We start from the raw sequence: 25,528 nt of genomic DNA, 5'->3' as shown, positions 1-25,528 counted from the left end.
TTTATTCAGAAGAAAATGTCAGCTCTTGACTAGGTATGCGAGGTATAGGCCTGTAATCCCAGTTACTCAGAAGACAGAGATAGGGTGATCTTGGTGCAAGGACAGCCTGGCAAAGTAAAAAAACCCCATCTGAAAAACAAACTAAACCAAAACCATTTTTTTTTAAGGAAAAAGAGAAGGTATGTATGGCTCAAGTGGAAGAGCACTTGTCCCACAGCATGTGGCCCTGAGTTCAACCATCAGTAACACCAAAACAAAATAAACACACAGCTTTGAGCCTTTCCCCAACCCTATGAAGAATTAAAAAGGTAAATCAAGTGTGATTATCATTCTGGATACTCATCTACTTTAAGGACACTAGAATCATATACTTGGCCAAGCTGTTTTCATTTCATTTGAAAGCTTTGCAATTTGAGTTATGAGAAATCATAAGACACTGTCAGCCACTTTGCAACTTTTGCTAAACACAAATAATTGCACTATAACAACAAATTATCTGGGAATCAGAAGTCATACCTCTAACCAGCTCTCTTCCTTACTTCCCTCTGCTTCCTCCGGGAAGAATTCCTTGACCAGAAGTGCACCCCTTCCCAACGACTCCCAGGCCCGCAGTGGCGCTCGATTTCACACATCCTACGACAAAAGATACATCATCAAGACCATTACCAGTGAGGATGTGGCCGAAATGCACAACATCCTAAAGAAATATCACCAGGTAACTTTTCTTTCTCTTTATTTGAATCTCAGAACAATCATGTCTAATAGTAGACCAAAGGTCTCAATGTAGAGTTAAGAAATGTTCACAACCTATTTGACATTAAGATCTCCTCTGGCCTGCTATCTGAAAATTACTGCAACAAGATTACTGGCCCTTAAAATTTAAGAACGCTGATGCTATGAAGGTCATTGGTTACTTACATAATAGTCTTACTTGGAATACTTTCTGTGTGTGATAGTTTCAGTGAGTTACCACCCTGATGTTAAAAATCACTGTTTAAGAAGATTCTGCTCATGTCCTGAGTCAAGTGTTGAATTCCTAGGTCTTTATCCATTTATGCATTAAATATCCTGCTCTTACTGGTCCTTCTTGACCTGGCCCAGAGAGGCCCATCCTCAACCCTCATTCTACAATGGAGAAGATTAGCTGATTTGAGAAGGTATATGGGTCTTCATCCCCAAGGATGATCCCTTTGTAAATTCCTGTGGGGACAGTTAGCTAACCCTTGAGGGCAGTGTTCTCCCTCTTGTGGAATAACAGATCTGCAAGCTGAGCACAAGTTCTCAAGTCCCAGACTGATCTGGAAGAGGCCTCACTCAGTGTGGAACCGTAAACATAGAAGGTTCAGAAGCAGACAGTCCTGGGTTCAAATCCCAACCCTGTCACTAACCGTGTGATGTCTAGACTTTTAAATTTTAGTTTCTTCAGGGGTGGGAGCCTTTTTTTTTTCTGCCAAGAGTCATCTGGAAATGTATAACGTCATTCTTAAGCCATGCAAAATCATCAGAACAGGTAGATGACCAAGAGGAGTCCATGAAGCGCGTATGTGTCTATCCTGTCTTGTACCAAATGATAAGGAAGTTCCCCACCCCTAGTTAACATAACACATATAATATAGCATCATAGTTAACACCTAACTATGTCCTCCTGAAAAATAAATGAGAAAATATATGTCAAGTTCTCAGCATAGTGTCTGACACACACTAGGTACTTATTATGTGATACGGGTGGTGGTAGAGGTGGTATTGTTACCATTAAAACAATGTCTACCAACTGGGCACTGGTGGCTCGAACCTAAAACCCTAGCTACTCAGGAGGCTGAGATCGAGATTACAGTTCAAAACCAGCCTGGGCAAAAAGTCTGTGAGACTATTAGCTCCATTTAACCAGCAAAAAGCCAGAAGTAGAGTTGTGCTCAAATAGCTAAGAGAAAGTGCCCAGACCAAGTACTGGCACATATGCATGCACATGTGCATGTGCACATACACACACACACACACACACACACACACACACACACACACACACAAATCAAAGTAATAATAACAAGGTCTACCATATAACAGTAGCTAACAGCAATAAGTCATCTGGAGAAATTACAGTCTTAGAGTATGAGTGTGACTATTGTTCCAACCATTACATTGAGGGCACTGATACTGAATCAATACTATCCTCAATATTGGTATTTGGAACATGCTCACCCATACACATGTGCATGTACCATGCGCACACAGTATCCAGTCTAGACCAGATAGCTTAAACAGCAGGAATTTGCTCCTAACAACTCTGGACACTGGAAGTTTCAGGTCAGCATAATCAAGGTGCGAATACAGGGTTGAGTTCCCGTGAGGGCCTTCTTCCTGGCTTGCGAATAGACATTCACTTTCTCCTGTGTGCTCACTCTGGGCAAAGGAGAAAACACAAGAGCTCTCTGCCACCTACTACAATAAAGGCACTATTTCCATCCTAAGGACACCACCCCCCTCCCAGACCATGACCTTATCACCTCCCAAAGATGAGGATATCAGCAGTGAATTTTAGGACATTATTCACACTGAAACCATTACAAAGTCATACTTTGCTTGTAATCTCACTAGCTCCAAATTTTCATCAAAGGTAAAGAAAGACAGACAGCATTCAAAGTACTGTGAGCTCTGATTGCATTAAGAGAAAGAGTCTCAGAGTTTAAACACTCGCATTCATTAAGTATCAGCCTCTCAGAATGTCTGCTTTGAAGGCAGCTCTCATGTGCACTTGTATGTTCTGAGATGATTGTTTAAAAGCATTACATTTGGTCAGGCTGTAGGCTCTACTATTGTACATTATTGCTTGGCAGTTGCTATTCTAACGATCTTTGCAAATGTGATCATTTGCATTTTGCTTATAGCGGAGTCTATTCAAAAAATAAAAATACCTTTGTGCTGCATTCTGCTTCCAGAAACTTGGTACTGCCTCTAATTTGTTTTCTAAAAGCATTAGTCAGCCTTGAAGTTCATTGAAAATCTAATAAATCTTTTATAGCAGCTATCGCTTTGGAAATTTGTTCTACCATGCTTACTCTATTGTCTATTATAAAGGGAATCTTAAAAGTGTCCAGATAATACCTGCCAGTGTAAAGACATGAAGGGCCCACCTTAGTGAACTGAGTCACAGATTATATCTCTTAACACCTTACCTTCTCCTCTGGCATTTTCTGGCTTCCCTCTCCAGAATTTAATGTCGTACCCGTGTGTATATATTTGTAATTTCCTCTTGATTGTCTTGGAATATCCAAAGAAAAGAGTTTTCTCCCGGCTGATAACATACTATTCTGAGAAGTGGCTGTGATGCCATTCGAATAAAATGGATATGCAGTTCGTTTATCCACTGTGTGTGTGTAGGGGGCAGTTACTGAGGCTTGAACTCAGGGCCTAGGCCCTCTTTCTTAGCTTTTTTACTCAAGGTTGGCACTCTCCCATTTGAGCCACAGCTCCACTTCCAGCTTTTTGCTGGTTGAGAAGATAAGAATCTCATAGACTCTCCAGGTTGGCTTTGAATAGTGATCCTCAGATTTCAGCCTCCTGATCCAAAGGAGCTAGGATTACAGCACTCAATGTTCTTGTGTGTTCCACAGCTTGTTGAAATTGCTGTTTATGGGGTCTCCCAAGTCTTATTTGGGGGGGGTGGAATTCCTTAGAGAAAACCCTGTCCAATATTGTATCAAACCAGTTTTGGTTTTCCTTAACAATAAATTCAATGTACCTTCAGGCAAAAGAGTTATGCAATTTACTCAGGTGGCCCTTTCGACTTTGGCTGCCAGGAAGCTCAGAGTAACAAGTATGCTTATAAAATGTTGCTAAGGAGGTTAGAGGTATGGCTTAGGTGGTAGATGCCTGCCATGGAGCAAAAGCATCAGATACTGAGTTCAAGTCCTAGCCTCTGACAAAAATAAATGCTGCTAAGATTAATTAGGAAGTTTTAGGCTCATTTCCGATTCCAATTTGTGCCCTTTTCCCATCTTTTACATTTTCTTTTTCATCTGTTTTATCTTACATTCAGTGAATATCTTTGTGCAGGTAAGGGGAAGGGCAGATACACCCTGGCCACCTGACCCTGTACATGCACCACTTCCAGACAGGCTGAGCTGAAATTTTACAGGTGGAGAACTCAGCCTTTACGTCCTCACATAATTCCATGCACACAGACCCATCTAATACCTCCCATTCTATTCTGAGATGCTCAGAGGCTCATGGTTAGGGGTAACTAGAATGTCTTTATTTTTACTTAACAGAGATTTACATTCCCGTTAGGATTTGTGTCTAGTCTCACAAGTTTCTCTCTCCTCTCAGCTAATGGTCAATTCTTCTGTTTCTTTTTGTTTTGTTTTGTTGTTGCTGCTATTGTATATTTACCTTCCCATTAGCTGTGCTTCTGAATTGCCCAACTCTGGACGAGTAGTAAGCCTTATTGAAATTGCATATCCATAGAAAAGCTGGTCTCCCGTGATGCTTCTCTGTAGATAGGCTTTCCGACAGCCTCGTCAACCCACAGCCCTCTTTCCTTTTCCTTTGTCATTGTTGTTTTGTTTTAATGAAATGCATTCCCTGTTACAGCTATATTCTGCAGGGCTAAAACTACCAGGAGCCTCACCTCTGGAGAGGGTTCTTGCTGTTTGACTAAATTCTTCCTGGGATTAATTTTCTGATAAACTTAATGGAACAAGTGAGACTCCAGGGAGGAAAAGGAAGGAGGCCCCACCCAGCCCTTGGGTACTGAGTTTGTGATGTTGTTGCCAAAAAAAGAATGTGAGGACACAACAAGGTAGAGAGCAAAACAGTTCATTATTGAAGAACAGCAAAAGAAAGACAAACAATCCATTTGCAGGCCCACCTGGTAACAGGGCTGTGAGTGCTGATATCACAGGCCCGCAAGGTAAAAAGTAGATTAGGGCAGTTGTTCCAAATTTACCTTAAAGAAAGTACTGCCCTTCGATTGGACACCTAATAGACTTAATCATTTTTCCTGTTACATTGTGTGATCCATTTGGCCCAGAGATTTCAAGGTCTACTCTTTAAATGTGGGTTATGCTAGCACAGATAACTAAGCATCACTTGGCACAAAAGATGGACTCTTTTAGATGTTCCCTTAAACACAGATCTCCATCCTTTAGATAGTATTTTCTTTTGGAAACATTTTGTACCCAGAGAAGTCATTGCCCTAAGTGTTTTGCGGGTTAAGAGCAAGAATTTGGACCTAGCATACCAATGCAGGTGCCAGTGTGGCCACTCTGCTTCTAATAAGAGCCCTTCAATATTTAGGTAGAGTACTTCATGGGTGTTATACAGAGTTGGTTTGCGGGTGGGGGGGGGCGGCAGGGAGGGGGGTTGGTTCTTGTTTGTCTTCTTTGTTTGGTGCTAAGAATTGAACCCAGAACCTTATATGTGCTAAGCAAGCTATCTGCCCCCAACCCAAGTTATTTTGCTTTCAATGTTATTTGCAGATCTTTACTGTAGTGTGAAACAAATGGAAATAAGAACATCCATCTTTGCATGTATATACGTTATCTCAGTGTAGAAATTCCTGTAAATACTACAGAAGGATGTTTGTTCCTTTTAACCCTGATTTTCTGAAACTAAGAAAAAGCACTTTTGTTTGCATAAATGTAGTCATAACTAAGTTGTTCTTAGTTATTGTTGTTGCTTTTACTTCAGAGCTATTTTAGATCCAAGTAAATTATAAAGCTGGACACTGTTAGCTCACATCTGTAATCCTAGATATTCAGGAGGCTAAGATCTATGGATTATAGTTCAAAACCAGCCTGGGCAGGAAAATCTCTGAGACTCTTTATCTCCAATTAACCACAAAAGAGCTAGCAGTGGAGCTGTAGCTCAAAAGATAGAGGGCCAACCTTGCACAGAGAAAGTTAGAGGATCGCTCTCAACCCCTGAGTTCAAGCCCCAGTGTCAGCACACATACAAAAAAAAAAAGTGTTTTATTAACTGACACTCATAGACCAGTATCCTAAAACGTAACCACAACAGGAAAGGAAAAAATGATTATTTATTTGGTTAAAAGAAAAGCAGCTGGGAAGGTGGCTCAGTGGTAGAATACTTGCCTTGCATGTATGAGGCCCTGGGTTCAATTCCTCAGCACCACATAAGCAGAAAAAAAGCCAGAAGTGGTGCTGTAGCTCAAATGGTAGTCGCTAGCCTTGAGCTGAAGAGCTGAGGAACAGCGCCCAGGCCCAGAGTTCAGGCCCCATGACCGACAAAAAAAAAAAAAAAGAGAGAAAGAAAAGTAATCCAATGCGGGTGCAGGTGGCTCATGCCTGTAATCCTAGCTACTCAGGAGGCTGAGATCTGAGGATCGCAATTCAAAGTTAGCCCTAGCAGAAAAGTCCCTGTGAGACTTTTGTTTTCAATTAACTGCCTAAAAAACTGGAAGTGGAGCTGTGGCTCAATTGGTAGAGTGCTAGTTCAGGGAAAGTGACCAGGACCTCAGTTCAAGCCCCACAACTGAATTTAAAAAAAAAAAAAAAGGAAGGAAAGGAGGGAGGGAGGGAAGGGAAAGAAAGAAAGAAGGAAGGGAGGAAAAAGAAGGAAGGAAGGAAGGAAAGGAGGGAGGGAGGGAGGGAGGGAGGGAGGGAGGGAGGGAGGGAGGGAGGGAGGGAGGGAAAAAAGAAAAGAAAAATCCATCCTTTTAGGCTGACTTGATTTCTTTCTGAAAGATCCTGACCTCCTTTCCTCCTCCCCCACTTCTTTGTCTGTTACTGAGGTGATCTCAAAACATAGCCCAAGGCAAAATACAGATTACAGATAATTTAACCTTTCAAAAACATTAAATAAAACAAGACTTACATGGAAGCATTAATTTGATGCTATATTAAATTGTCACTTCAAGGCTATAAAAAAAAAAACCAACTATGAGTGAAACATGATAATCACAGCAATTTCCGAAAGCCAGGCCCAGGTTCACACTACCACGCGGAGATATAAATATTTATCTGTTCTGTGCCTCACTTAGAACCTGACTGCCTAACCCTCCAGTCAGCTGTGAATCTCTTAATGGCATTTCATTTTGCATGAGAAGAACAACAAATGGGGGATTCATAATGCTTGTTATTCTTGGTGACTGCCTTAGAGCAAAGGGAACCCAGAGCCTGTGGATGTTATATTTTATATATTTTTCAAAGTCTGTTTCCAGGATGTCACCTTATCAGTGCATCATGGTTCTAACAAGCCTGTAGTTATTCCAGAAAAAGAGAAACAAAGGAAGAGAGAAAAAATTGCCTTCATTGTTGCTGTGGTGTCATTTGTGTATAGATTTTTGTTTTTTTGAAAAGAAGACAGAAAACAGTAACAACTATTAGTGTTGGAAACACTAGGTACAGATCAGATGTTATCAGTACATGTACGTTTCTGAAAGCACTCAGAAAAAAAACCAGAAGTGACTACATGATAAATAATCCAGGAAGGTGACCTGTGGAGCCCAGCTGTGAAAAACAAGAGTGAACTGTGCTTAACAGAAAAGGAAGGAAGGAAGGAAGGAAGGAAGGAAGGAAGAAGGAAGGAAAGAAGGAAGGAAGGAAGGAAGGAAGGAAGGAAGGAAGGAAGGAAGGAAGGAAGGAAGGAAGGAAGGAAGGCCAGGCACCAGAGCTCACACCTGTAAACCTAGCTTACTCAGGAGGCCGAGATCTGAGGATCACCACCAAAAAGCCGGAAGTGGAACTGTGGCTCCAGTGATTAAAATGCTAGCCTTGAGCCAAAAAGCTCAGGGACAGCTTGAACTCAGCCCAAGTCCTGAGTTCAAGCCCCAGGACTGGCGCACACACACACACACACACACACACACACACACACACACACACACACACACACACACACACTTGTTCTAAGTGCAAAAATTAACCAGGTACCAGTGGTTCACAACTATAATTCTAGCTACTCAGGAGGCTGAGATCTAAGGATCAAGGTTGGAAGCCAGCTCAGGCCAGAAAAGTTAAGACTTTTATCTCCAGTTAATCATCCAAAGGTTGTAAGTGGAACTATGGCTGAAGTGGTAGAGTACCAGCCTTGAGCATAAAAGCTAAAGAACAGCACATAGGCTCTGTGTTTAAGCTTCAGTACTAGCGCGCGTGTATGCGCGCACATACACACACACACACACACACACACACACACACACACTAATTAATTCAAATAAAATAAAATAATTGTTGACAGTTTTGCAAGTTTATATCCACTTAGGGGAATTGGGAAATTTCCAAGTTGGTTTGTTGACATTGTTCATAGTGCTAGGCATATAATAAGATGCCCAAAAAGCATTTCTTAAATGAATCTAACACTTCTAGCATACTTTTTATGTTCACGCTCTAAGAATCTTACAATTAATCTAACCATCACAGAAGCTCTGTGCATTCAGTATTGTTATTCCTCTACTTTTCAAAATGCAGAAAAACACAAAAGTCTTGAATAACTCACCCAAGATTGTGCAACTAGTGAACAGAGACAGCCCAAAGGGTTCCCAGCAGCGTAATGAGACTAGGCCTTGCCAAGAACCCAGTTAAAGTGATCGCCACCAATTTACAATCTTGATGTTGAGAATTGGTGTACAACATTATCTGGGTGGGCCAGCCAGGGAAGAATCTACCTTCCTCTTTGCTTCAGTATGTGCATAGTGTAGTATCTCCTGCTAATAAAACGCAATGCTCCCAAATCGTGATACTCACCAACCCAATGCAGTGTTCTCTGCCAAAAAAGGAATGCTGTGTCCTTTTCCCAGTGCCCCAAACCAGAAACCTAGCCAATGGGTAGAAGTTTCTCTTCTGTTAAAAATCGTGACTCCTGAATGCTTTCTAAACCTTTGATGCCAACTGTGACTTGGCAGTACTAAAATAATCTGATAATTATGCTTTGATGTGATTTGTAGTATTGTATAGATTTATATATTCAGGAATCTGAAGGTGATTTAATGTATATTTCTCTAATGTTCAGTAAAGAACCCATAAGGTGAGTCAAACCTTCAAAAATAAGTGCATGTGGAAATGTTCTGATGGAATCAATGGAGATCAATTTTGGTTTTGGTTTTTATTTTTGGTTTGGTTTTGTTGTTTTGTTTTGTTGTTTTGTTTTTTATGTCTGTGCTGGAGCTTGACGAAGGGCCTGGGCATTCTCCCTTAGCTTCTTCACACAACGCTAGCACTCTACCACTTGAGCTACAGCTCCAATTCCAGCTTGTTGATGGTTAATTTGGAGATAAGAGTCTCACAAACTTTCTAGCCTGAGCTGGCTTCAAACCTTGATGGTCAGAACTCAGCCTCTTGAATAACCAGGATTACAGCTGTGAGCCATTGGCACCTAGCATTTTTTAAAATGATTTATCTAATCTTAAAGGTGGGACATCTGTAGTTCTACATTATAGATATTTTCCTGACTCCCCCCCCCAAAAGAAAAAAGAAAAAGGAAGGAAGGAAGGAAGGAGGGGAGAGGAGAAGAGAGAGAAGAAAGAGAAAAAGAAAAAAAAGAGAAAAGCACTTGTCTGATTTCCTGTGCAGTACTCTGAGACATTTGTCAACATAATCATGGTCAGTATCGATAGTTAGCCAGGCTATGTGCGGCTCTGTAGAAATTGTGACCAGATATTTTCTACAGGCAGGAGCTCCTAGAAATGAGAATACTTTGAGTCAAACATCACACAGAGGAGTTGAACAGCCTGTCTGTGGGCCTCAGATATTTTCCATACATATAGAAACACGTACCTACCACTCCGAGACCCTCCCTCAGTGCAGGCCCCAAGATGGGGCTCTGGGCTGGTTTGGAGCATAAAACAGGCACAGGTGTACCATTACAATGTCGCAACAGAGTTTTGAATGGAAATTCTCATGCTGTGTAGGTGGAGGAAGTGTGGCTGGGAACATGGTACTCGCTGCATGGAAGATTTTGATTTACTCTTCTTTATCATCAGAGCCACCTTTGAGGTGGGGATTATGATGCTTGAGTTTTTAGAAAGATTTTAGAGTGATTTGTACCTTGCCCAAAATTCCATAGCAGGTAAATGGCAGCCCAGGACACTTGCATATATTGTCATGGTTCATACACTTCCCCTCCTTCCCCCCCGCCCCCGCCCCGCTCTACCTTACTGACATAATACTGATGCCAGGAGCCTGTGTTAGGACCCACTGGGCCACCTTTCCCCTCAGGGGGAAACATCAAATTTATTTATTCCTTAGCTCATGGGAGAGACATTTTCTCTTCCATCAAGGACAACAGCCAGCTATTTTGTGCTAGCAAAACTCGTCAGTGTATTACACTTTGAAAATTAGAAAGTGTTCCACTCATCCGATTTTATATAACAAGCTGAGAAAATAGAGGAAATTAAAATAATGTAGCTCAAATATTGTTAATGATAGGTGCCAGTGTCTCATGCCTATAATCCTACCTACCCAGGAGGCTGAGATCTGAGGATCACACAAAGCCAGCTCAGATAGGAAAGTCTATGAGACTTTTAGCTCCAATTACCAGCAAAAAGAAAACAAAAAACAAAAACAACAACAACAAATGGAGCTGTGACTCAAGTGGTAGTGCATCAGCCTTAAGAGAAAAAGGTAAGGAACAATGTCCAGGCCCTGATTTCAAGCCTCAGTACTAACATACACAATCAAATATATGTATGTATGTGTATATGTATGTACAAATGTGTCCAAACTCTTAAAATCAAATTCAGACATTGATTCTGTTGGTCTTTTCTGTAATGGTTAAAACAAAAAAACCTAAAGGCTTTAAGCTATGAAAATAACCAAGATTCCATACAACCAATGAGTGGATCAAGAATGTGACATATATGTGAATACACACACACACACACACACACACACACACATAATAAAAATATTATTCAGCCATAGAAAAGAATGGAACTATGACACTCTTAAGTCATTCTCCAGGGATGGGCCTGGAAAACATCGTATTATGCAAAGTAAGCCAAGTTCAAATGGACATGTTTCATGTTCTCTCCCATATGTGGATATAAGACCTAAAATATAAACATATATGTAAGCAACATTTAGGATCATATGCATATATAGATCACAACTAATTAAAACATGGCATTTGCAGATGTGAGGTGCCATGGTGAAATCTCTTTGGACAGTTCACAAGAAGAGCATTAAGAAATGTCTGAACTGGGGCGTGGGGGGCAGGTAGTTGGAAAGGGCAGGCAATGGATACACAGAAGGAAAGTGAATATGGTCAAAATAACCTAGGTACATGGGTCAAAACAGAATAGGGACACTTGATGAGACTGGTTGGGGAAGAAGAGGAGGGAGAAGGATAGAAGGGGCCATGACGATGTACTGTTTCCATGAATGGACAGGCTAAAATGAATTGCTTTTGCACACTAATTGATGCTAAAAGTAAATGAATTAACCAACAAATGAAAGTGCTCATGGCTCAAACAAGACAGACAAGAAGAAAGGCTTTCTAATTCAAAATAATTAAATATTGCCCAACCTAACTAATTATTATAGTGACATCACTATAGAGGTTAATTGGACATTCTGGTTATTTTTATTAAATGTTCATAATTTAAAGGGAAAAAAATCAAGCCATGTAATTTTTTAAGGGTCAAAATGACCCAAAATGCAACCATTGCCACTTGGTAAGTATTATTGTTGGCATTTCTTGTAAATACAGTATTACGACATTTATTGAGATCATTCTTCTGGAGATTTCACATACGTAACATGGTCATGGAGTCTTCTAGTCTCCCATTTTAAAGACCCCTGTTTGGGAACCCTTGTCTTATAAAGATCAATTTTCAAGGAGAAGTAGCTCCCTCTTGTGGCACTGTGGAGTATGGTTATTAAAGACTTGGGATCATGTTGTGTTTTTGCAACTGACTTTGCCAATGATGTCAGCCTTGGCATTTGTCCAGTGAACTGAATGGAAGCCAACGTATTTTTTACTTTTACAGATAAGTTTGAAATGTTAGATAACAGCTCTGGCGATAGAATTGAATTTTCTTTTTTTTTTTTTTTTTTTTTTATTTTTATTTTTTTTTTTTAATTTTTTTTATTGTAGAGATACTATACAGAGGGTTACAGTTACATGAGTGAGGTAATGAGTACACTTCCACTTCCTCTTGAACATTGTTACCCCCTCCATTGTTTTCCCCCTACCATCCCCTCCCTCCCTCCCTTCCCCAAGGTTCTTTTTTTTTTTTTTTTTTGATCGTGATTAAGTGATTACTTAATTAGAATTGAATTTTCTAATCTATCCACAGTGGACGCAGATCTGATAGGTTAACAGTCCAAATATGGTTATTTTCTGTAAATAACCTCCCAATACCTGGAAGTTTTTTGCTGAATATAGTAAACAAGTGGGAAGGAGTTTGTTTTTCATGTAAAGGAATGCCTTTTGATTGATGCTTTTTCTCTTTCTCTTCTATGCAGTATATAGTGGAATGTCATGGGATCACACTTCTTCCCCAGTTCTTGGGAATGTACCGGCTTAATGTCGATGGAGTTGAAATTTATGTGATTGTTACAAGAAATGTGTTCAGCCACCGTTTATCTGTATATAGGAAATATGACTTAAAGGTGAGATCAGTTTTATTAATTTTCACCAAGTGACTCAAGCTTACTCATCCACATAAATGATGTAATTGATCGTATGAAATGCTTCAAATAGTGGGTCCCAGAGCTTAAAAGTACCAGGAAGCTAGTGCATACCTCTTCTGGTTAAACAATTAATGCTGGATTTATCAAGACACCTTTATACATCAGAGATAGCGTGTCTGTTTTTTACCCATCTCTGTTGTGGGTGCTGGTGACTGTAATGAACAAAATAGACTGACTAAACCTGTACTTGCACAGGGGCTGACATTCCACTGGGTAAAGACAGACAGTAAATAGGGTAATAAATAAGTCCTCTAGTAAGTCAGGGAAATGATATATCCTATAGATGGAAATACAAGGGGGAGGGGGAAATATAGTTTAGGTATCAAGCAATATTTATCTGAGATGACATTAGAGCAGACCTGACTTGAAGAAGATGATGAGGAGCAGAAGAGGAGTAAGTACATGAGACCCTGAAACCATCCATGTCAAAGACTTTGGAGTGCAAAATCCACCTCAGACAGTTCTGAAAGAAAACCAGCATATTCTGAATTCCAGCATCTCTGACTCAAGAGCAGAATGTCCAAGTTAGAGAGTTGCAAACAATATGATCTGCCTCCAAAGCAAATCCATTGAAGACCTACAGTGCTATTGGAATACTGATATGGTCATTCTTTCTACATTGTCCAGTGCTGCTTTTGAACTAAATGGCCAAGTTGAGTAGAAACCTTAGAGACTTTTTTATGGAGCACAAAAACTAGTATACTTAAAATATTCTCTGACCCCTGAAAAAATAGATGCACCTCTGGTCTATGGCAGATCATTGTGTAGTTTTTTTTTTATTCACAGAATTCTTTCACCCTCGTAAAAACAGGATCTTACCTGGTGCCAGGGGCTCATACCTATAATCCTAGCTACTCAGGAGGCTGAGATCTGAGCATTGTACTTTGAAGTCAGCCTGGACAGGAAAGTTTGTGAGACTCTTATGTCCATTTAGCCAACAAAAAGTTGAAATGGAGCTGTGGCTCAAGTGATCAGAGTGCTAGCCTTGAGCAAAAATACTTAGGAATAGCACCTAGATCTTGAGTTCAAGACCCAGGATTATCACATGAAAAAGAAAGGAAAGAGGGAGAGGGAGAAGAAATGAAAAGAGCACCCTAAAAAGCTTTCCCTCACATTTATGGATATTTACAATATTAGAAATTAATATTTATTTTATTTAAGATAATAAAAAAACCATTGTGTAGGGGACTTGTAAACTATCTGCCTAGAAAAACCATAATGTGTCAACATATTTTTATATAAAAGTAACTGTCAAAAGCAAAAAAATTAGTGAGACAAATGACACTGTTTTACATTTTTGCAACTCTCTGTAATGGCTGAATGAACATGAGAGGGTTGAAAGTTCTGATTCTGCTGTCAGTCATGATGTCATTTGATTGAAAATCTGACCTCACACAGATGAGGTAGTTGGAAAGGGAGAAAGGTGTTTGAATAGTTTTTTCAGATTGTTGTACATATCTACCTTTGAGACTACACTAAAATGTGACCATTGGTAATTCTCAGACTTCAGTTGGTTACATTGTGGAATCTATATCAGTATTTTAGTGGAGGGGGGGGTAGTTTTTGTTTTGTTTTTATGTCAGTCTTGGGGGCTTGAACTCAGAGCCTGGGAGGTATCTTTGAGCTTTTTTGCTCAAGGCTAGTACTCTACCACCTTGGCCACAACTCCACTTCCAGCTTTTTGGTGGTTAATTGGAAATAAGAGTCTCGTGATCTTTCCTGCCCAGGCTAGCTTTGAACTATGATCCTCAGAATCTAGTCTCCTGAGTAGGTAGGATTACAGGTCTGAACCACCAGCACCCAGCTACCTTTTAGTGTTTTTATTGGTCTGTTGCTCTGTTGATGCACTGGTCTGAGGGTGTGATTTTCCACTCTTCTGCTTCTCATTAGGGGCATAGTGCTTTCCTTAGGTTTGTAACTCTTCCAGATATTGGCACATTGCATTATGTAGTATCAAAACATCACATTAGTATCACCACCAGTCTCATCAGGAAAGTCTCTTATGGATTGGGAAACTGACAAGCTCCCAATTCTGCTTGTACTTAAAAGCTTTTTATCATTCACTGGCAACAAATCCTATCAGTTCTTTTGTGAAATGACAGTACACAGAGCTCTCAAGCACGTGGCTGTGCTCATTCTTGAAGAAGTATTTGCCAATTTCTCAGATCTGAACAACTATAAGTTGTCTGTTGTTCTTTCAAGTAAAAAAGTTGGTCCGTGAAAAAGATGGCTATTTTGGCTCATAACTGCAACTGTCGCTTTGTTCTCTTTTTGGCAGTGCTGTTTGAACTCAGGACCTTATGCATAATTATTAGGTAGGTGCTTTACCACTGAGCCACACCTCCATTTCTGATTATTTTTTTGAGATAAGGTCTTGTTTCCTGCCTGGGCTTGTACCTGGACTGTGGGTTGCCTTTTTAAAGTTTTAATGCATAACTAAGATGACAGGTGCATGTCATCTTTTGTTGGTCCTGGGGCCTGAACTCTGAGCCTCAGCTCTTCAGCTCAAGGCTAGCGCTCTACCACTTGAGCCACAGCACCACTTCCGGCTTTTTTCTTTTTGCTTATGTGGTGCTGAGGAATCGAACCCAGGGCCTCATGCTTGCAAGGCAAGCACTCTACCACTGAGCCACCTTCCCAGCCCTGCCCAGCTTCTTTCTGTTGGGATGGAGCCCTGTGGATTTTTATGCTCTGGCTGGCCTGGAACTCTTTGGTCCTCCTAGAACAATCTCAGCCTTCCACATAGCTTAGAATAGAGGTGCATGCCATCACGCTCAGCTGTTAGTTGAGGTGGGGGTCTTGTAAATGTTTTGCTCAGGTTGGCTTTGAACCTCAATCCTCCTGTTCTCAGCCTCCCATATAATAACAGGATCTATTGGTACCTGGCTTCTTCTTTTTCTTTTTGGTGGCCACCATCATCTTCTTCATAATTATTATTTGAGACAGGGTCTCTTTATGTAGCCAGACAGACCTCAAACGCTCAGTCCTCTTCCTTAGCCTCCTGAATAGAATAACCACCATGGCAGCTGCAGAAGTGGTTCTTAAGAAAAAAATTCTTTCTTTATAAAAATCAAGCAGAAATGTTTCATGTATACTTTCTGTACAGAATACTGAAGATGCATGCTCCAAGGTCAAAATTTAATTAAATTAACTCTAATCGCTTCCTCAAAGATATGCTCAAATCATGTTAGGGAAGTTACTTTATGTTATTGTTTTTAGTGACAAATACTACTCAATTAGAGCTGAACTTCCAGCAGGTTTACCATAATTATTTTTACAATATGGCTGTTAATAGCAACACAGTGAGATGACAAAGGAGGAGTCCTATTATAAAAGTAGTGTTGACTGCAGAGCTCTGGAAGAGCCCTCAGGATTCTGAATCAAGTTCAGAGAAATGCTGGTCTCAGGGATGATGTGATCTGGGCTGATCTCCAGGCCTTGACCTCCCTGCCTCCATAACATAGATCAAGCCAACCTGTTCTGGAATTGTCCCTGAGGAAATCCCAGCCCTACTCAACGGCTCTTTCCTGAACTCTCTGTGGCGGTTCTCAGCACACACCGTGGAGTACTTTGGCACCATCTGCTCTGACTGTCCCACAGCAGAGAGCCAGAGTGACATGTGCTGCTTTTGTGAACTTGTTAGCTGTGTGATTCTGCTAACGCTTTGTGAGTCTCCGTTTCCTCATCTGTTAAAACAGGGATCATTTTACCTGAGTTTGTAGGATTGCTGGAAGGATTCAATGAAAGCAACTCAGGTCCCATCTAGCATAAGGCATATGGGATCCTCTTTACTAAAAGGCAAGCATTTTTATCCTACTAGTGGGTGTCTGATAAACATATCTAGCCAGATGCTAGTGGCTCACCCCTGTAGCTACTCAGGAGGCTGAGATCTGAGGATCATGGTTCAAAGCCAGCCCAGGTAGACCAATCCAAGAAACTCTTTATCTGCAGTTATCAAAGACCGTAAGTGGAGATGTGACTCAAATGGTAAAGCACCAGCTAAGCCAGAGCAGATGGCACTGATTCTAAGCCCTAGTACCAACACCACCCCCCAAAAAACTGTTTAGATGTAAACTATACTTGCAGATTAGAAGTTATTGTTTTAATTTGCCTTGCATTTTATAATTTCATCTCCCTTTTTAGCTTGTAGGTTTAAATAATAATAATTGACTATGTTCTTGCCAAAGCTTTCGTTGAGACATACACTTGGCCTCATTTCGTGGCTCCAACTCCTAGCTTTAAGTAATCTTACTTTTCTATGTTTATTGTAATTTTTTCATTTTACATTAACGTAAACTTGGGTAAGTCTCTTTTTTTTTTACTCTAGGCAAGTGATCCACATTTACATTGATTTGAAACGTTCCTGAGAACCAGTGATAGGGTGGCTTTTATTGAAGAAAGGAAAACACACAAAACCCAACAATTTGGTTGAGTATACACAGCAGCACAGTGATCAAATTTATCAAATGGGTCCCATCACCCTTTTTTTCCCCTCCTAACTTTGGGGATATTGTTAGTAATCACTGCATAAAGAAAGGCATTCATGGTCAACATTCAGGAATCCCAGAAGGGAGCAAAGTGGCCCATTGCCTTGGAGTGGCTGCTATCTTCATTTGGCAGGTCAGCTTTGGGCTCCTCGGGCTTGTTCCCAGGAAATTCTGAGCATGTTCACTGGGCCACCAGGACCCCCACATACCCCTCACCATCCCCCCAAGCACAAGGGTTGGGGAGAACTGTGGGATTCTACCCTTCTCTTGTCCGTTTCTCTAATATGAGAAGATTCTTGAGGCTGATGTTTTGCTATCTGTGCATGTTGAGCCACATGGATCTTTACCAACACCATAGCTGCTTAGTGAATACTGGCAATGGTGTGAAAACGTGGCTCTCTGCGATTGGCTATGCTAGGATCTACTTCCATTTTCATTTCCAAGTCAAATCTTAAGTGCCTTAATGATTGGTTGATTTAAGTAGTTGTGTCTTTGAGAGGTGGCCAGGTTAACAAATACCTACCTTCACTGGCTTCAGCGTAGCTTAGACCTCCTCCTTCTGCTGGGGCAGGGGGACTAGGAACTGGGCTGTGATCCTTTTCCAAGCACTTTGGTACATACCAAGCATCTGCTGGGGATATGACTTTGTGCTGGAACATAAAGAATAAACAATGACTGTTATTTTAACATATTTCAGAATCTTCTGGACCAATTTGTTTTCCACTGTTTCTTTTGAATTAAAATCTTCCACAAAAAGTTAGATCTAAATTATGAACATGTATGAAAACATACAGAGCCAAGCTCTGGTGGCTCACACCTGTAATCCTAGCTGCTCAGGAGGCTGAGATCTGGGAATCACAGACAGGAAAGTCTGTGAAACCCTTGTCTCCAGTGAACCGCTAGAAAACCAGAAGTGGTGCTGTGGCCCAAAGTGGTAGAATGCTAAACTTGAATGAAAAGCCCAGGCCCTGAGTTCAAGTACCACAACTGACAAAAATAAAACAAAACCCATATACAGGCTCATTGCATAGAGGCACAAATATATTAACTAAAGTATGGGAGATGCAGGGGAGGATTCCAATGATGTAACTCTTCTGAATAACTAACTTAAAGTTTAACAAAATAAATATCAAGAAGGTGTGTTATCAAGGTGTAGGAGGGGGGAGATGGTTGAGGGAAAGACAGACAAATGGAGAGAGGAAGAGTAAGGCAAATATAATCATAATATTCAATGTATGTATGTGAAAATGGAGCCAGGTAACTTGAGGGGAAGAATGGGCTTGGGAGAGATGGAGAGCGATAGAGGTGTTGATCGAGATGCATTATACTCATAAACTGACACGTGGGATTGGAACCCCTTTGTACAGCTACTTATAGATCATTTGATAAAAGTAAAATAAAATCCTCCCCACAAAGGAAATTTTCTCTGCTTGAAACGAGTCTCCTCTACCTCCCCTTTCAGCATTGGAGGTAGATTCCGTCTTGCACAACCCAGAATGAGGTTGGTTTTGAAAACCTCTGCAGTAGATGGCTCCCTGCTGAGATCAAGGGCTGTGTTTTCCCTGTGCTCAGCATAGGGCTTGGCACAAAAGAGGTGCAGGTCCGTGCGTGTCTTTGAAGGAGTCTCCGAAGTAAAGGGGGTCAGAGAGTGCTCACAGGGGACTTGCCTAGAGTATCAGAGGAGAAACTGCCCCTCACTACGTCTCACAGGGAGGAGAGAGACAGGGATAGAGAGAAGGCACAGTCTAAGGACCGGGGCAGGCTCACATCTGGAGAGATGACATGAAGAAAGGGACATTTGATCCCCACAGCCAGCTATGACTCGCTTTCCCCCGTTTCTGGCAACTGATGTAATTTTGATTCAGGATTAGTAAGCTTATTACTCAAGTGGTGCCAAGTTTTCTGATTTCTAGCAGATGGCTAGAAATTGGCCAAAGACAGGACAAGTGAGTGCAGTCTGCTCAACCAGACATATGATAAACAATGGCATTTGTGTGTATTTTTTTTTAATTACGATTTCTTTGCATTTCAGGGCTCGACAGTGGCTAGAGAAGCTAGTGACAAAGAAAAGGTAAGCACCCTGGAATGCCCTCATTGAACTCTAGGCTGGCACAGTACGGTGACTTTTCCTTGCCCTATCACTGGCCCCAGTGAGAAGTGCATTTTTGAGCCAAGGAATGCTCTTTCAGTTTCCTGCCTCAGATTGCTGACATGGCTCGAGAATGTGAATAGATACAAAGAGACTTGAGGAGGAGAATGGACAGAACTCAGAGATGGGAAGCAGGAAGTCACTAGAGCCAGGTCGTGTAGATGGAAGGTTCTGAATGACAGCTACATCTCTTGGGCGGTTGGCTAGGGGTTCATTGCACTCAGCAACATAGGAAACAATGGAAAAAGTAGTTTGGGTTGCAGGTGTGACCACACCAGTGTGGTGACAGAAGCGTCCTGGAGACATCAGTTGTTGAACACAGAGGGTTCTGGAAAAAATATGTTTAGACATCACCCCCCAACACACACACACACACCTTCTAGAATGATGATCAGCGGGCAGAGCAGTGTATGATGTGACCCAGGGAGAGAGCGGAGAAGCATGTCCAGCAGCACAGGCCGGAAGAGCGTCACTGTGGGAGGAGAGGTCAGACAGTGTCCTGCAGCAGGTTAGCCAGAGCTAAGTGCTGAGCATGACAATCTGGACTCTTTGCTCCAGTATTTCTTGGGACATCCACAGAAAGGGAGCATTTTGCCAAGCATTGTAGGAAACACCTGGGGAACAAGACCAACACTGTCTGTAGAGCATACCAATGCTAGACACCAGGAGCCAGTACTGTCTCAAGGCCAAGTAGGCTGAGGACTATTGTCCTGTGGAGTTAACAACAGGGAAATCCCTGGGAACCTGGTCCCTGAGGACAAGGAGGACCGAAGCCATATGGGAGTGGGTAAAGAAAGACGAGAAAAAAGAAACCACAAGTCTTTCTCTGACCGTGTGTGTGTGTGTGTGTGTGTGTGTGTGTGTGTGTGTGTGTGTGTGTGTGTGTGTGTGTGTGTGTGTGTGTGTGTGTGTGTGTGTGTGTGTGTGTGTGTGTGTGTGTGTGTGTGTGTGTGTGTTTCGTCTTTCAGCTTCGGGCCACTTAACAAAACAGTTACTTTTTTTTTGACCGTGTATTAGCGAATGTATATTTTTACACTTCAGCCTCTGTGTAAGCCACCTGACATTCCAGCATTAGCCCTGAGAAGCAGTGACAATGACTGCCCATTTCCAGTAAACTTTTCTTCCCAAGAGAAAATACCTTTAAAGAGCCTCATGTGCGCTCCTCCACAGTCCCAGAGTGAGACCCAGTAGGGAGATAGATGCACCTACTCCACATGATTGCTGTTTTTTTCTTTGTTTCTCATTGGACTACTGCCAGCAACATCCTTTTCCTCACTTGGTTTGGATTTCTTCAGGTTTAATCCACACTCCAGTGACAGTTGTGACTATTGGCATGGTGGCTGTCAGAGCCTGAATGATCTAACAAGGATGTATAAGAGTGCTACTCACAAATACATTGACAAGCTGTAGCTGCGATGTGTCTTTTGAAGCAGTAGGCACAGTTCATCCTATGGGTGATCCATCCATAGCATCACGTGCTTTCTAGAACAAACCCTCTTAACCCCTCCCTCCCTTAATAGTTCTACTGCCGTCCTTGCCAAACACATTCAGCTCTTGTACATGCTCTACCTTGGTATAGGTTTCTGTAAGATACAAATATAGAATTTGTTTAAACAGACACTCTCCTGAAGTCTGTGAAGCTGCTTTCTCCCACATCTAACAGGACTGCCTTCCCACATCAAAAATTCAGCTGCAGTTTTCCCAGAAACCTCACAGAGCAGGTGGCAGAGGAGAAAACCTTACCTTGACCTGGGTTTTATGTATCGTTAGTGTGAATGTGCTGGGAACTATCAAGCTAGGTAATAATAACTGATATTTGTTGAGCACAAACTATATGCCAGACACTCTTCAATTGTCTGTGACTGTGGACACATAGCACTTAAAACCATCAGAGGATATGGAGGCAATGGTTACTTCCTTTGTGTAGATGGAGTTCTTTCACAGATGGATCAGTAACTTGTCTACAGTCCCAGAGTTAGGAAATGATGGGGCTAAAGGTCAAAGCCAGGTGCTCCAGCACCAGAGGCTTCATTTCTAACCACTGTGCTGTACTGCCTTCCAGATGCTTGGTGCTCTTTCTCCCCACCACGTCCTCCTTTTCTTTCCTACTCCCTTTCTACTTTCTTTTAAGGACATATAAAAAGTTCATATTGAGGCTTGGATGGTAGTACATTCCTGCAAGTTCAGCACTCAGGAGGTGGAGACAGGAAGATCCTGAATTTGAGGCTAGGTTCTAGGCCTTAGCACAATCTTGTCTCAAAAACAAGAACAAGTTTTTTTTTAATCATTTAATTCATTAATCATGAAAATGAGGGAACATTTACTACAGTCACAGAAATGCTGTGTTGAGTTTTTAAAAAGCACTTAAACTATTTCGTTTCATATCATGTGGGCAAAATGACCCATTTGTATTTCTTCCATTTGAGCTGTCTGAGCATTTTCTACATTTCAAGGGTATGTTTTGGCACATTTCGTACACACAGTCTTTGCCTCTGTGTATTACACTGTGAAAACATTAAAATTGTCATCACTGTTACCCTAAGGGAGGGCCCAGGGCTTGGTTCTTACCTGAGGACTTGGAGATTTTGAAAGCTCATCTTTTAGAAGAGCTAAAAGCCACCCCTGTGAAGGGGGAGAAAATAACTATCAGGTATGAAATGTATAAGTAATAAAAAAAACTAATTATCAATGAAGAGAGGATGTAATATCTGCTCTCTCCTGCAGGAGAGCTTGTGTATCATCTGTAAACACTTATAAACTGGAATAGATTAAATAAATTGGATTCATGAAGCAGAGCTCTTGAAACACATTGAGTTTTAAGCTACCAGGTTTCTTTGCTTTCCTTTTCCTGCCAACTTTTTCATGACCAGTTTTGACTCTTCCAAAAGAGCAGAGCATTCTTTGTCTCCACAAAGAAAGCTATAAATGCTATCAGAAGGATGACTGCTACCTCTACTTTGAAATGCTTGGAGAACACTAAAGATAATCATCCTCCTCCATTTTAGCCTTTTAGAAATACGGCAAGTGATGTGCAAGAAAAGTATTTCCATTTCAATCACAGTGTAAGACACATTTCAGGAAGAATTGCCACTGACACGGCTTAACTATTCACCTCCATGCTTTCTCTTCTTTGATTTTCTTTCATTGGAGCCATTATTTAATTCTCCATACATTTAACTTGTTGATGACAAGTTTTGAAACTGTCATTTCAAATATTTAGTGATATAGGTGCAGACAGGTCCCATCCCCCAGATTTCATTCTTGACACATAATTAGCATGATTTGCATTAGCATAATATCCTAACAATAATGGAATCGCTTTCATGGCAACAAGTATCAGAACATGCATGTACAGATGTCTTGAAATTTTTTTTTAAAAAAAAGAGCAGAAGAGTGCTTTCCTTTTTTTTTTTTTTAAACCATTGTCAAATGCTGACAGCTGCTATGACTTGTTTTATTCCTTAATTCTTTGCTTTTTTAATGGAAGGGCATCTTCCATTCATGGCTCCAGCAGTTTCGGCTTCTCTAAATGAGACAGAGAAATGCGAATCTCCCTGGTGGTCGATCTTTTCACAGCTGCACAGCAATTCCAGTGTGACATCAAATTAGTAATTATAGCTGAGCGGACTGCTTTTTACAAATGACAGTCTTAGCATGCCGCCAGCTAGCAAGCTACTCAGCAGGGAATCAGGGCAAGTAAAAGAAAACATAACTGCACTCACTTGATCTCTGGGGGATTTGACCTGACTCTAAAAAAAAGAGAGAGAGAAAGAGTGTGTGTGTCCTGGGGATTTACACAAATATGCATTTTGTACATCATTCTGCACAGTTCTTCTCCAAACGCATGTCTGATTTTATTAGGTAAAAGAAAGTCTGTATAATGGAGTCGTAGGGTCACAATAAGGAAATAAGGAATACAGCCATGAGTTCTCTCTAGGACCCATGAAAGAAAACAGCTGCCCTGCAATTGGCATTTGTGTAACTATATTGGCAATAATCACCATTGACACTTTGACGATGGGCTACAAAAAGCTGTCTTGTAGATTCTTAGGCATTGTGAATTGTACTGGCAATTAAGAGGCTGGCTTGTCTGCAGACATTTTACCTATTACTGAAGGTTCGAGAAAATCCATCACTAATATCACCTTTGTATCTTTTTTTTTTTTTAATGCTTTCCTAAAGCAGTTTTCTGCATTTATTTCATGATCTTTAAATTGTCGTGAATTCTAATGAATGACCACCTCTAGGTGGTCCTTTGGATTGCAAAAACACATCCATGTTTTCCTAAAATCTCCAGCCCTTCCTTAGAAAGGGCCTTCCAAGCCAGGTGGTGGTGGTTCATACCTATAATCGTAGCTATCTGGAGGTTAGGATCTAAGAAGTGCAGTTCAAAGCCACTGGAGAGAAAAGCACACAAGATTCTTCTTTCCAATTAACCAGCAAAGAGCCAGAAGTGGAGATGTGATTCAAGTGAGAAAGTATCAGACTAGGAGCAAGAAGCCATGGGCCCTAAGTTCAAGCCCCAATGCCAAAATGAGAGAGAGAGAGAGAGGGAGGGCTGTTATCGCTGAAAAAACTATATCACTGATCCACATCCCCAACTTCAGCCCCAGTTCTTAAAGGCAGCAACAGTAACTCCTGCTTTATAGACCAGAGATGTTTTATGAAAGGAGCGGAGGTTGGGGGCGTGGGGGGGGGGGCGGGGGGAGGGGGAGGCAGGTAGGTACTGGAGTCAAGGAATCAGAAGAAAGGGGAATGCCATTATTGGAAGTAAAGGGGCTGGAGTTCAATCATTTGTAAGGCTAATGGACTTGTTTGTTTCCTTGGTTCTTACACCTTAGTGTTTGTGAGAATCTTGTTCCGATCATGCCTGGACTCCAGAAATTCTTTTCAGAAGTTGACCTCACTTAGAGAAGTCCTGGACTGGACAATCATTAAAATTTTATCTGTTCTGTGGATAGGTAAGGGTGGGGTAGGGGTGCTGCTACTGATAGAAAAGCATCCTGAGCCATTCTGGCAGCAGTGTCTAAGCAAGTGGAAGGAACGCTATATGTAAACCACTAAGGTATTCTGGGAAGTGATCTTTTTGTTTATGGTTCTGCTTTTGGCGGTACTGGGGATCAAACCCAGTCTCGTGCATGCTGTATAAGCACACAAGCACTCTGCTACAAAGCCCAGAAGTGGGAGGGTTTGTTTTATTTTGTCTTTTTGCTTTAATCCCTTTGAAATTTTTTTCCTGGCTGGTAAGCCTGGCATGAGAGAAAAAGAGAAGATCTCATGCAATGATTCTTGTGATTATTTTCCAAATTCTCCCTCAGATGAGAGCCTTAAAGTCCTCAAGCTTCTTCAACTTACTGCCTCAGAGTCATGCAGAAACTCAATCTCCTTAATTTTTATTTCACTGGAATGAACTCAGACTTTCACAAGCATACCTGGGAGGTGGCCGGAGGCTGGGAAGAGAGCTACTAGACATGTGGGAATTTGTGTTTTTTTTTTTTTTAAACTAAGAGCTCATATAATTCTAGGAAAAAAAATAGGATCAAGAGAAGACATTTAAAGCTTAGAATATGGCCTGAATTTAAGCCAACTTTATGCAGGCAGATAATTCTTGTAAAATAATCATGTTTGTTAAGTCTTAAACCAAAAACAACAGGACTCAGCAAACTTCTTGAATTTTCAGCTTTTTCCATTTTGATGATTACTGTAGATAGACATCCAGGCAGCAGAATCTTCTGATTGGGTTGGAACAAACCAATTTTGAAGGGGCAATTTTGTAGGCCTGGCAGACGCTCAAACTATGACCATCACAGCTTGTGGAAGAAGGCCAAACTGTTCTTTTTGACATAGCCACTTAGAGTTATACTCATAAAGGTATGACTATTAGGGGAAAAAACTAAAATTCTTTTTTTTTTTACATACTGGCTAAGGAATTTTAGAGAAAACAACTAACAGCTGGCCCTCAGCACCCTTAACAACTCTAAATGGAAAACTGAGAGCTTATCCAGTGTGTTGTGGCTCTATGTCAGTAGTAGGTTCAGTAGAATATTTTCTTTCTGCCAGATTTGAAATTAAAATGATGCAACTTTTGGATCCAGTGCTGGCCCCAAATGCCTGCATTCTCATGGCTTTTATTGTGGAAGTTAGAAGTTGGTAATGGGTCATTTCCCAAGCCAAGAACTGGGACGGTCATCGCGTATATTCTATGTTCTTTTGCCAACAGACACCTGTTATCCTTGCTA

General features: G+C 41.2%; 1 protein-coding gene across 1 annotated transcript in view; it reads left to right on the top strand.

Moving 5' to 3' along the window:
- Positions 1-25,528, top strand: part of Pip4k2a (phosphatidylinositol-5-phosphate 4-kinase type 2 alpha) — a 157,655-nt gene that overhangs the window by 109,934 nt on the left and 22,193 nt on the right. Inside the window, exons 4-6 of the mRNA XM_069990504.1 lie at positions 563-715; positions 12,426-12,572; positions 19,173-19,211. Of these exons, the coding sequence (XP_069846605.1) occupies positions 563-715; positions 12,426-12,572; positions 19,173-19,211 (339 nt within the window). The remainder of the gene's footprint in view (positions 1-562; positions 716-12,425; positions 12,573-19,172; positions 19,212-25,528) is intronic.

This window comes from Dipodomys merriami, unplaced genomic scaffold (genome assembly GCF_024711535.1).
Source record: "Dipodomys merriami isolate MVZ:Mamm:240054 unplaced genomic scaffold, mDipMer1.0.p SCAF_4, whole genome shotgun sequence".
NCBI lineage: Eukaryota > Metazoa > Chordata > Mammalia > Rodentia > Heteromyidae > Dipodomys > Dipodomys merriami.
The sequence above is the reverse complement of the archived record's forward strand: the minus strand, read 5'-3'. Positions and strand labels throughout refer to the sequence as shown.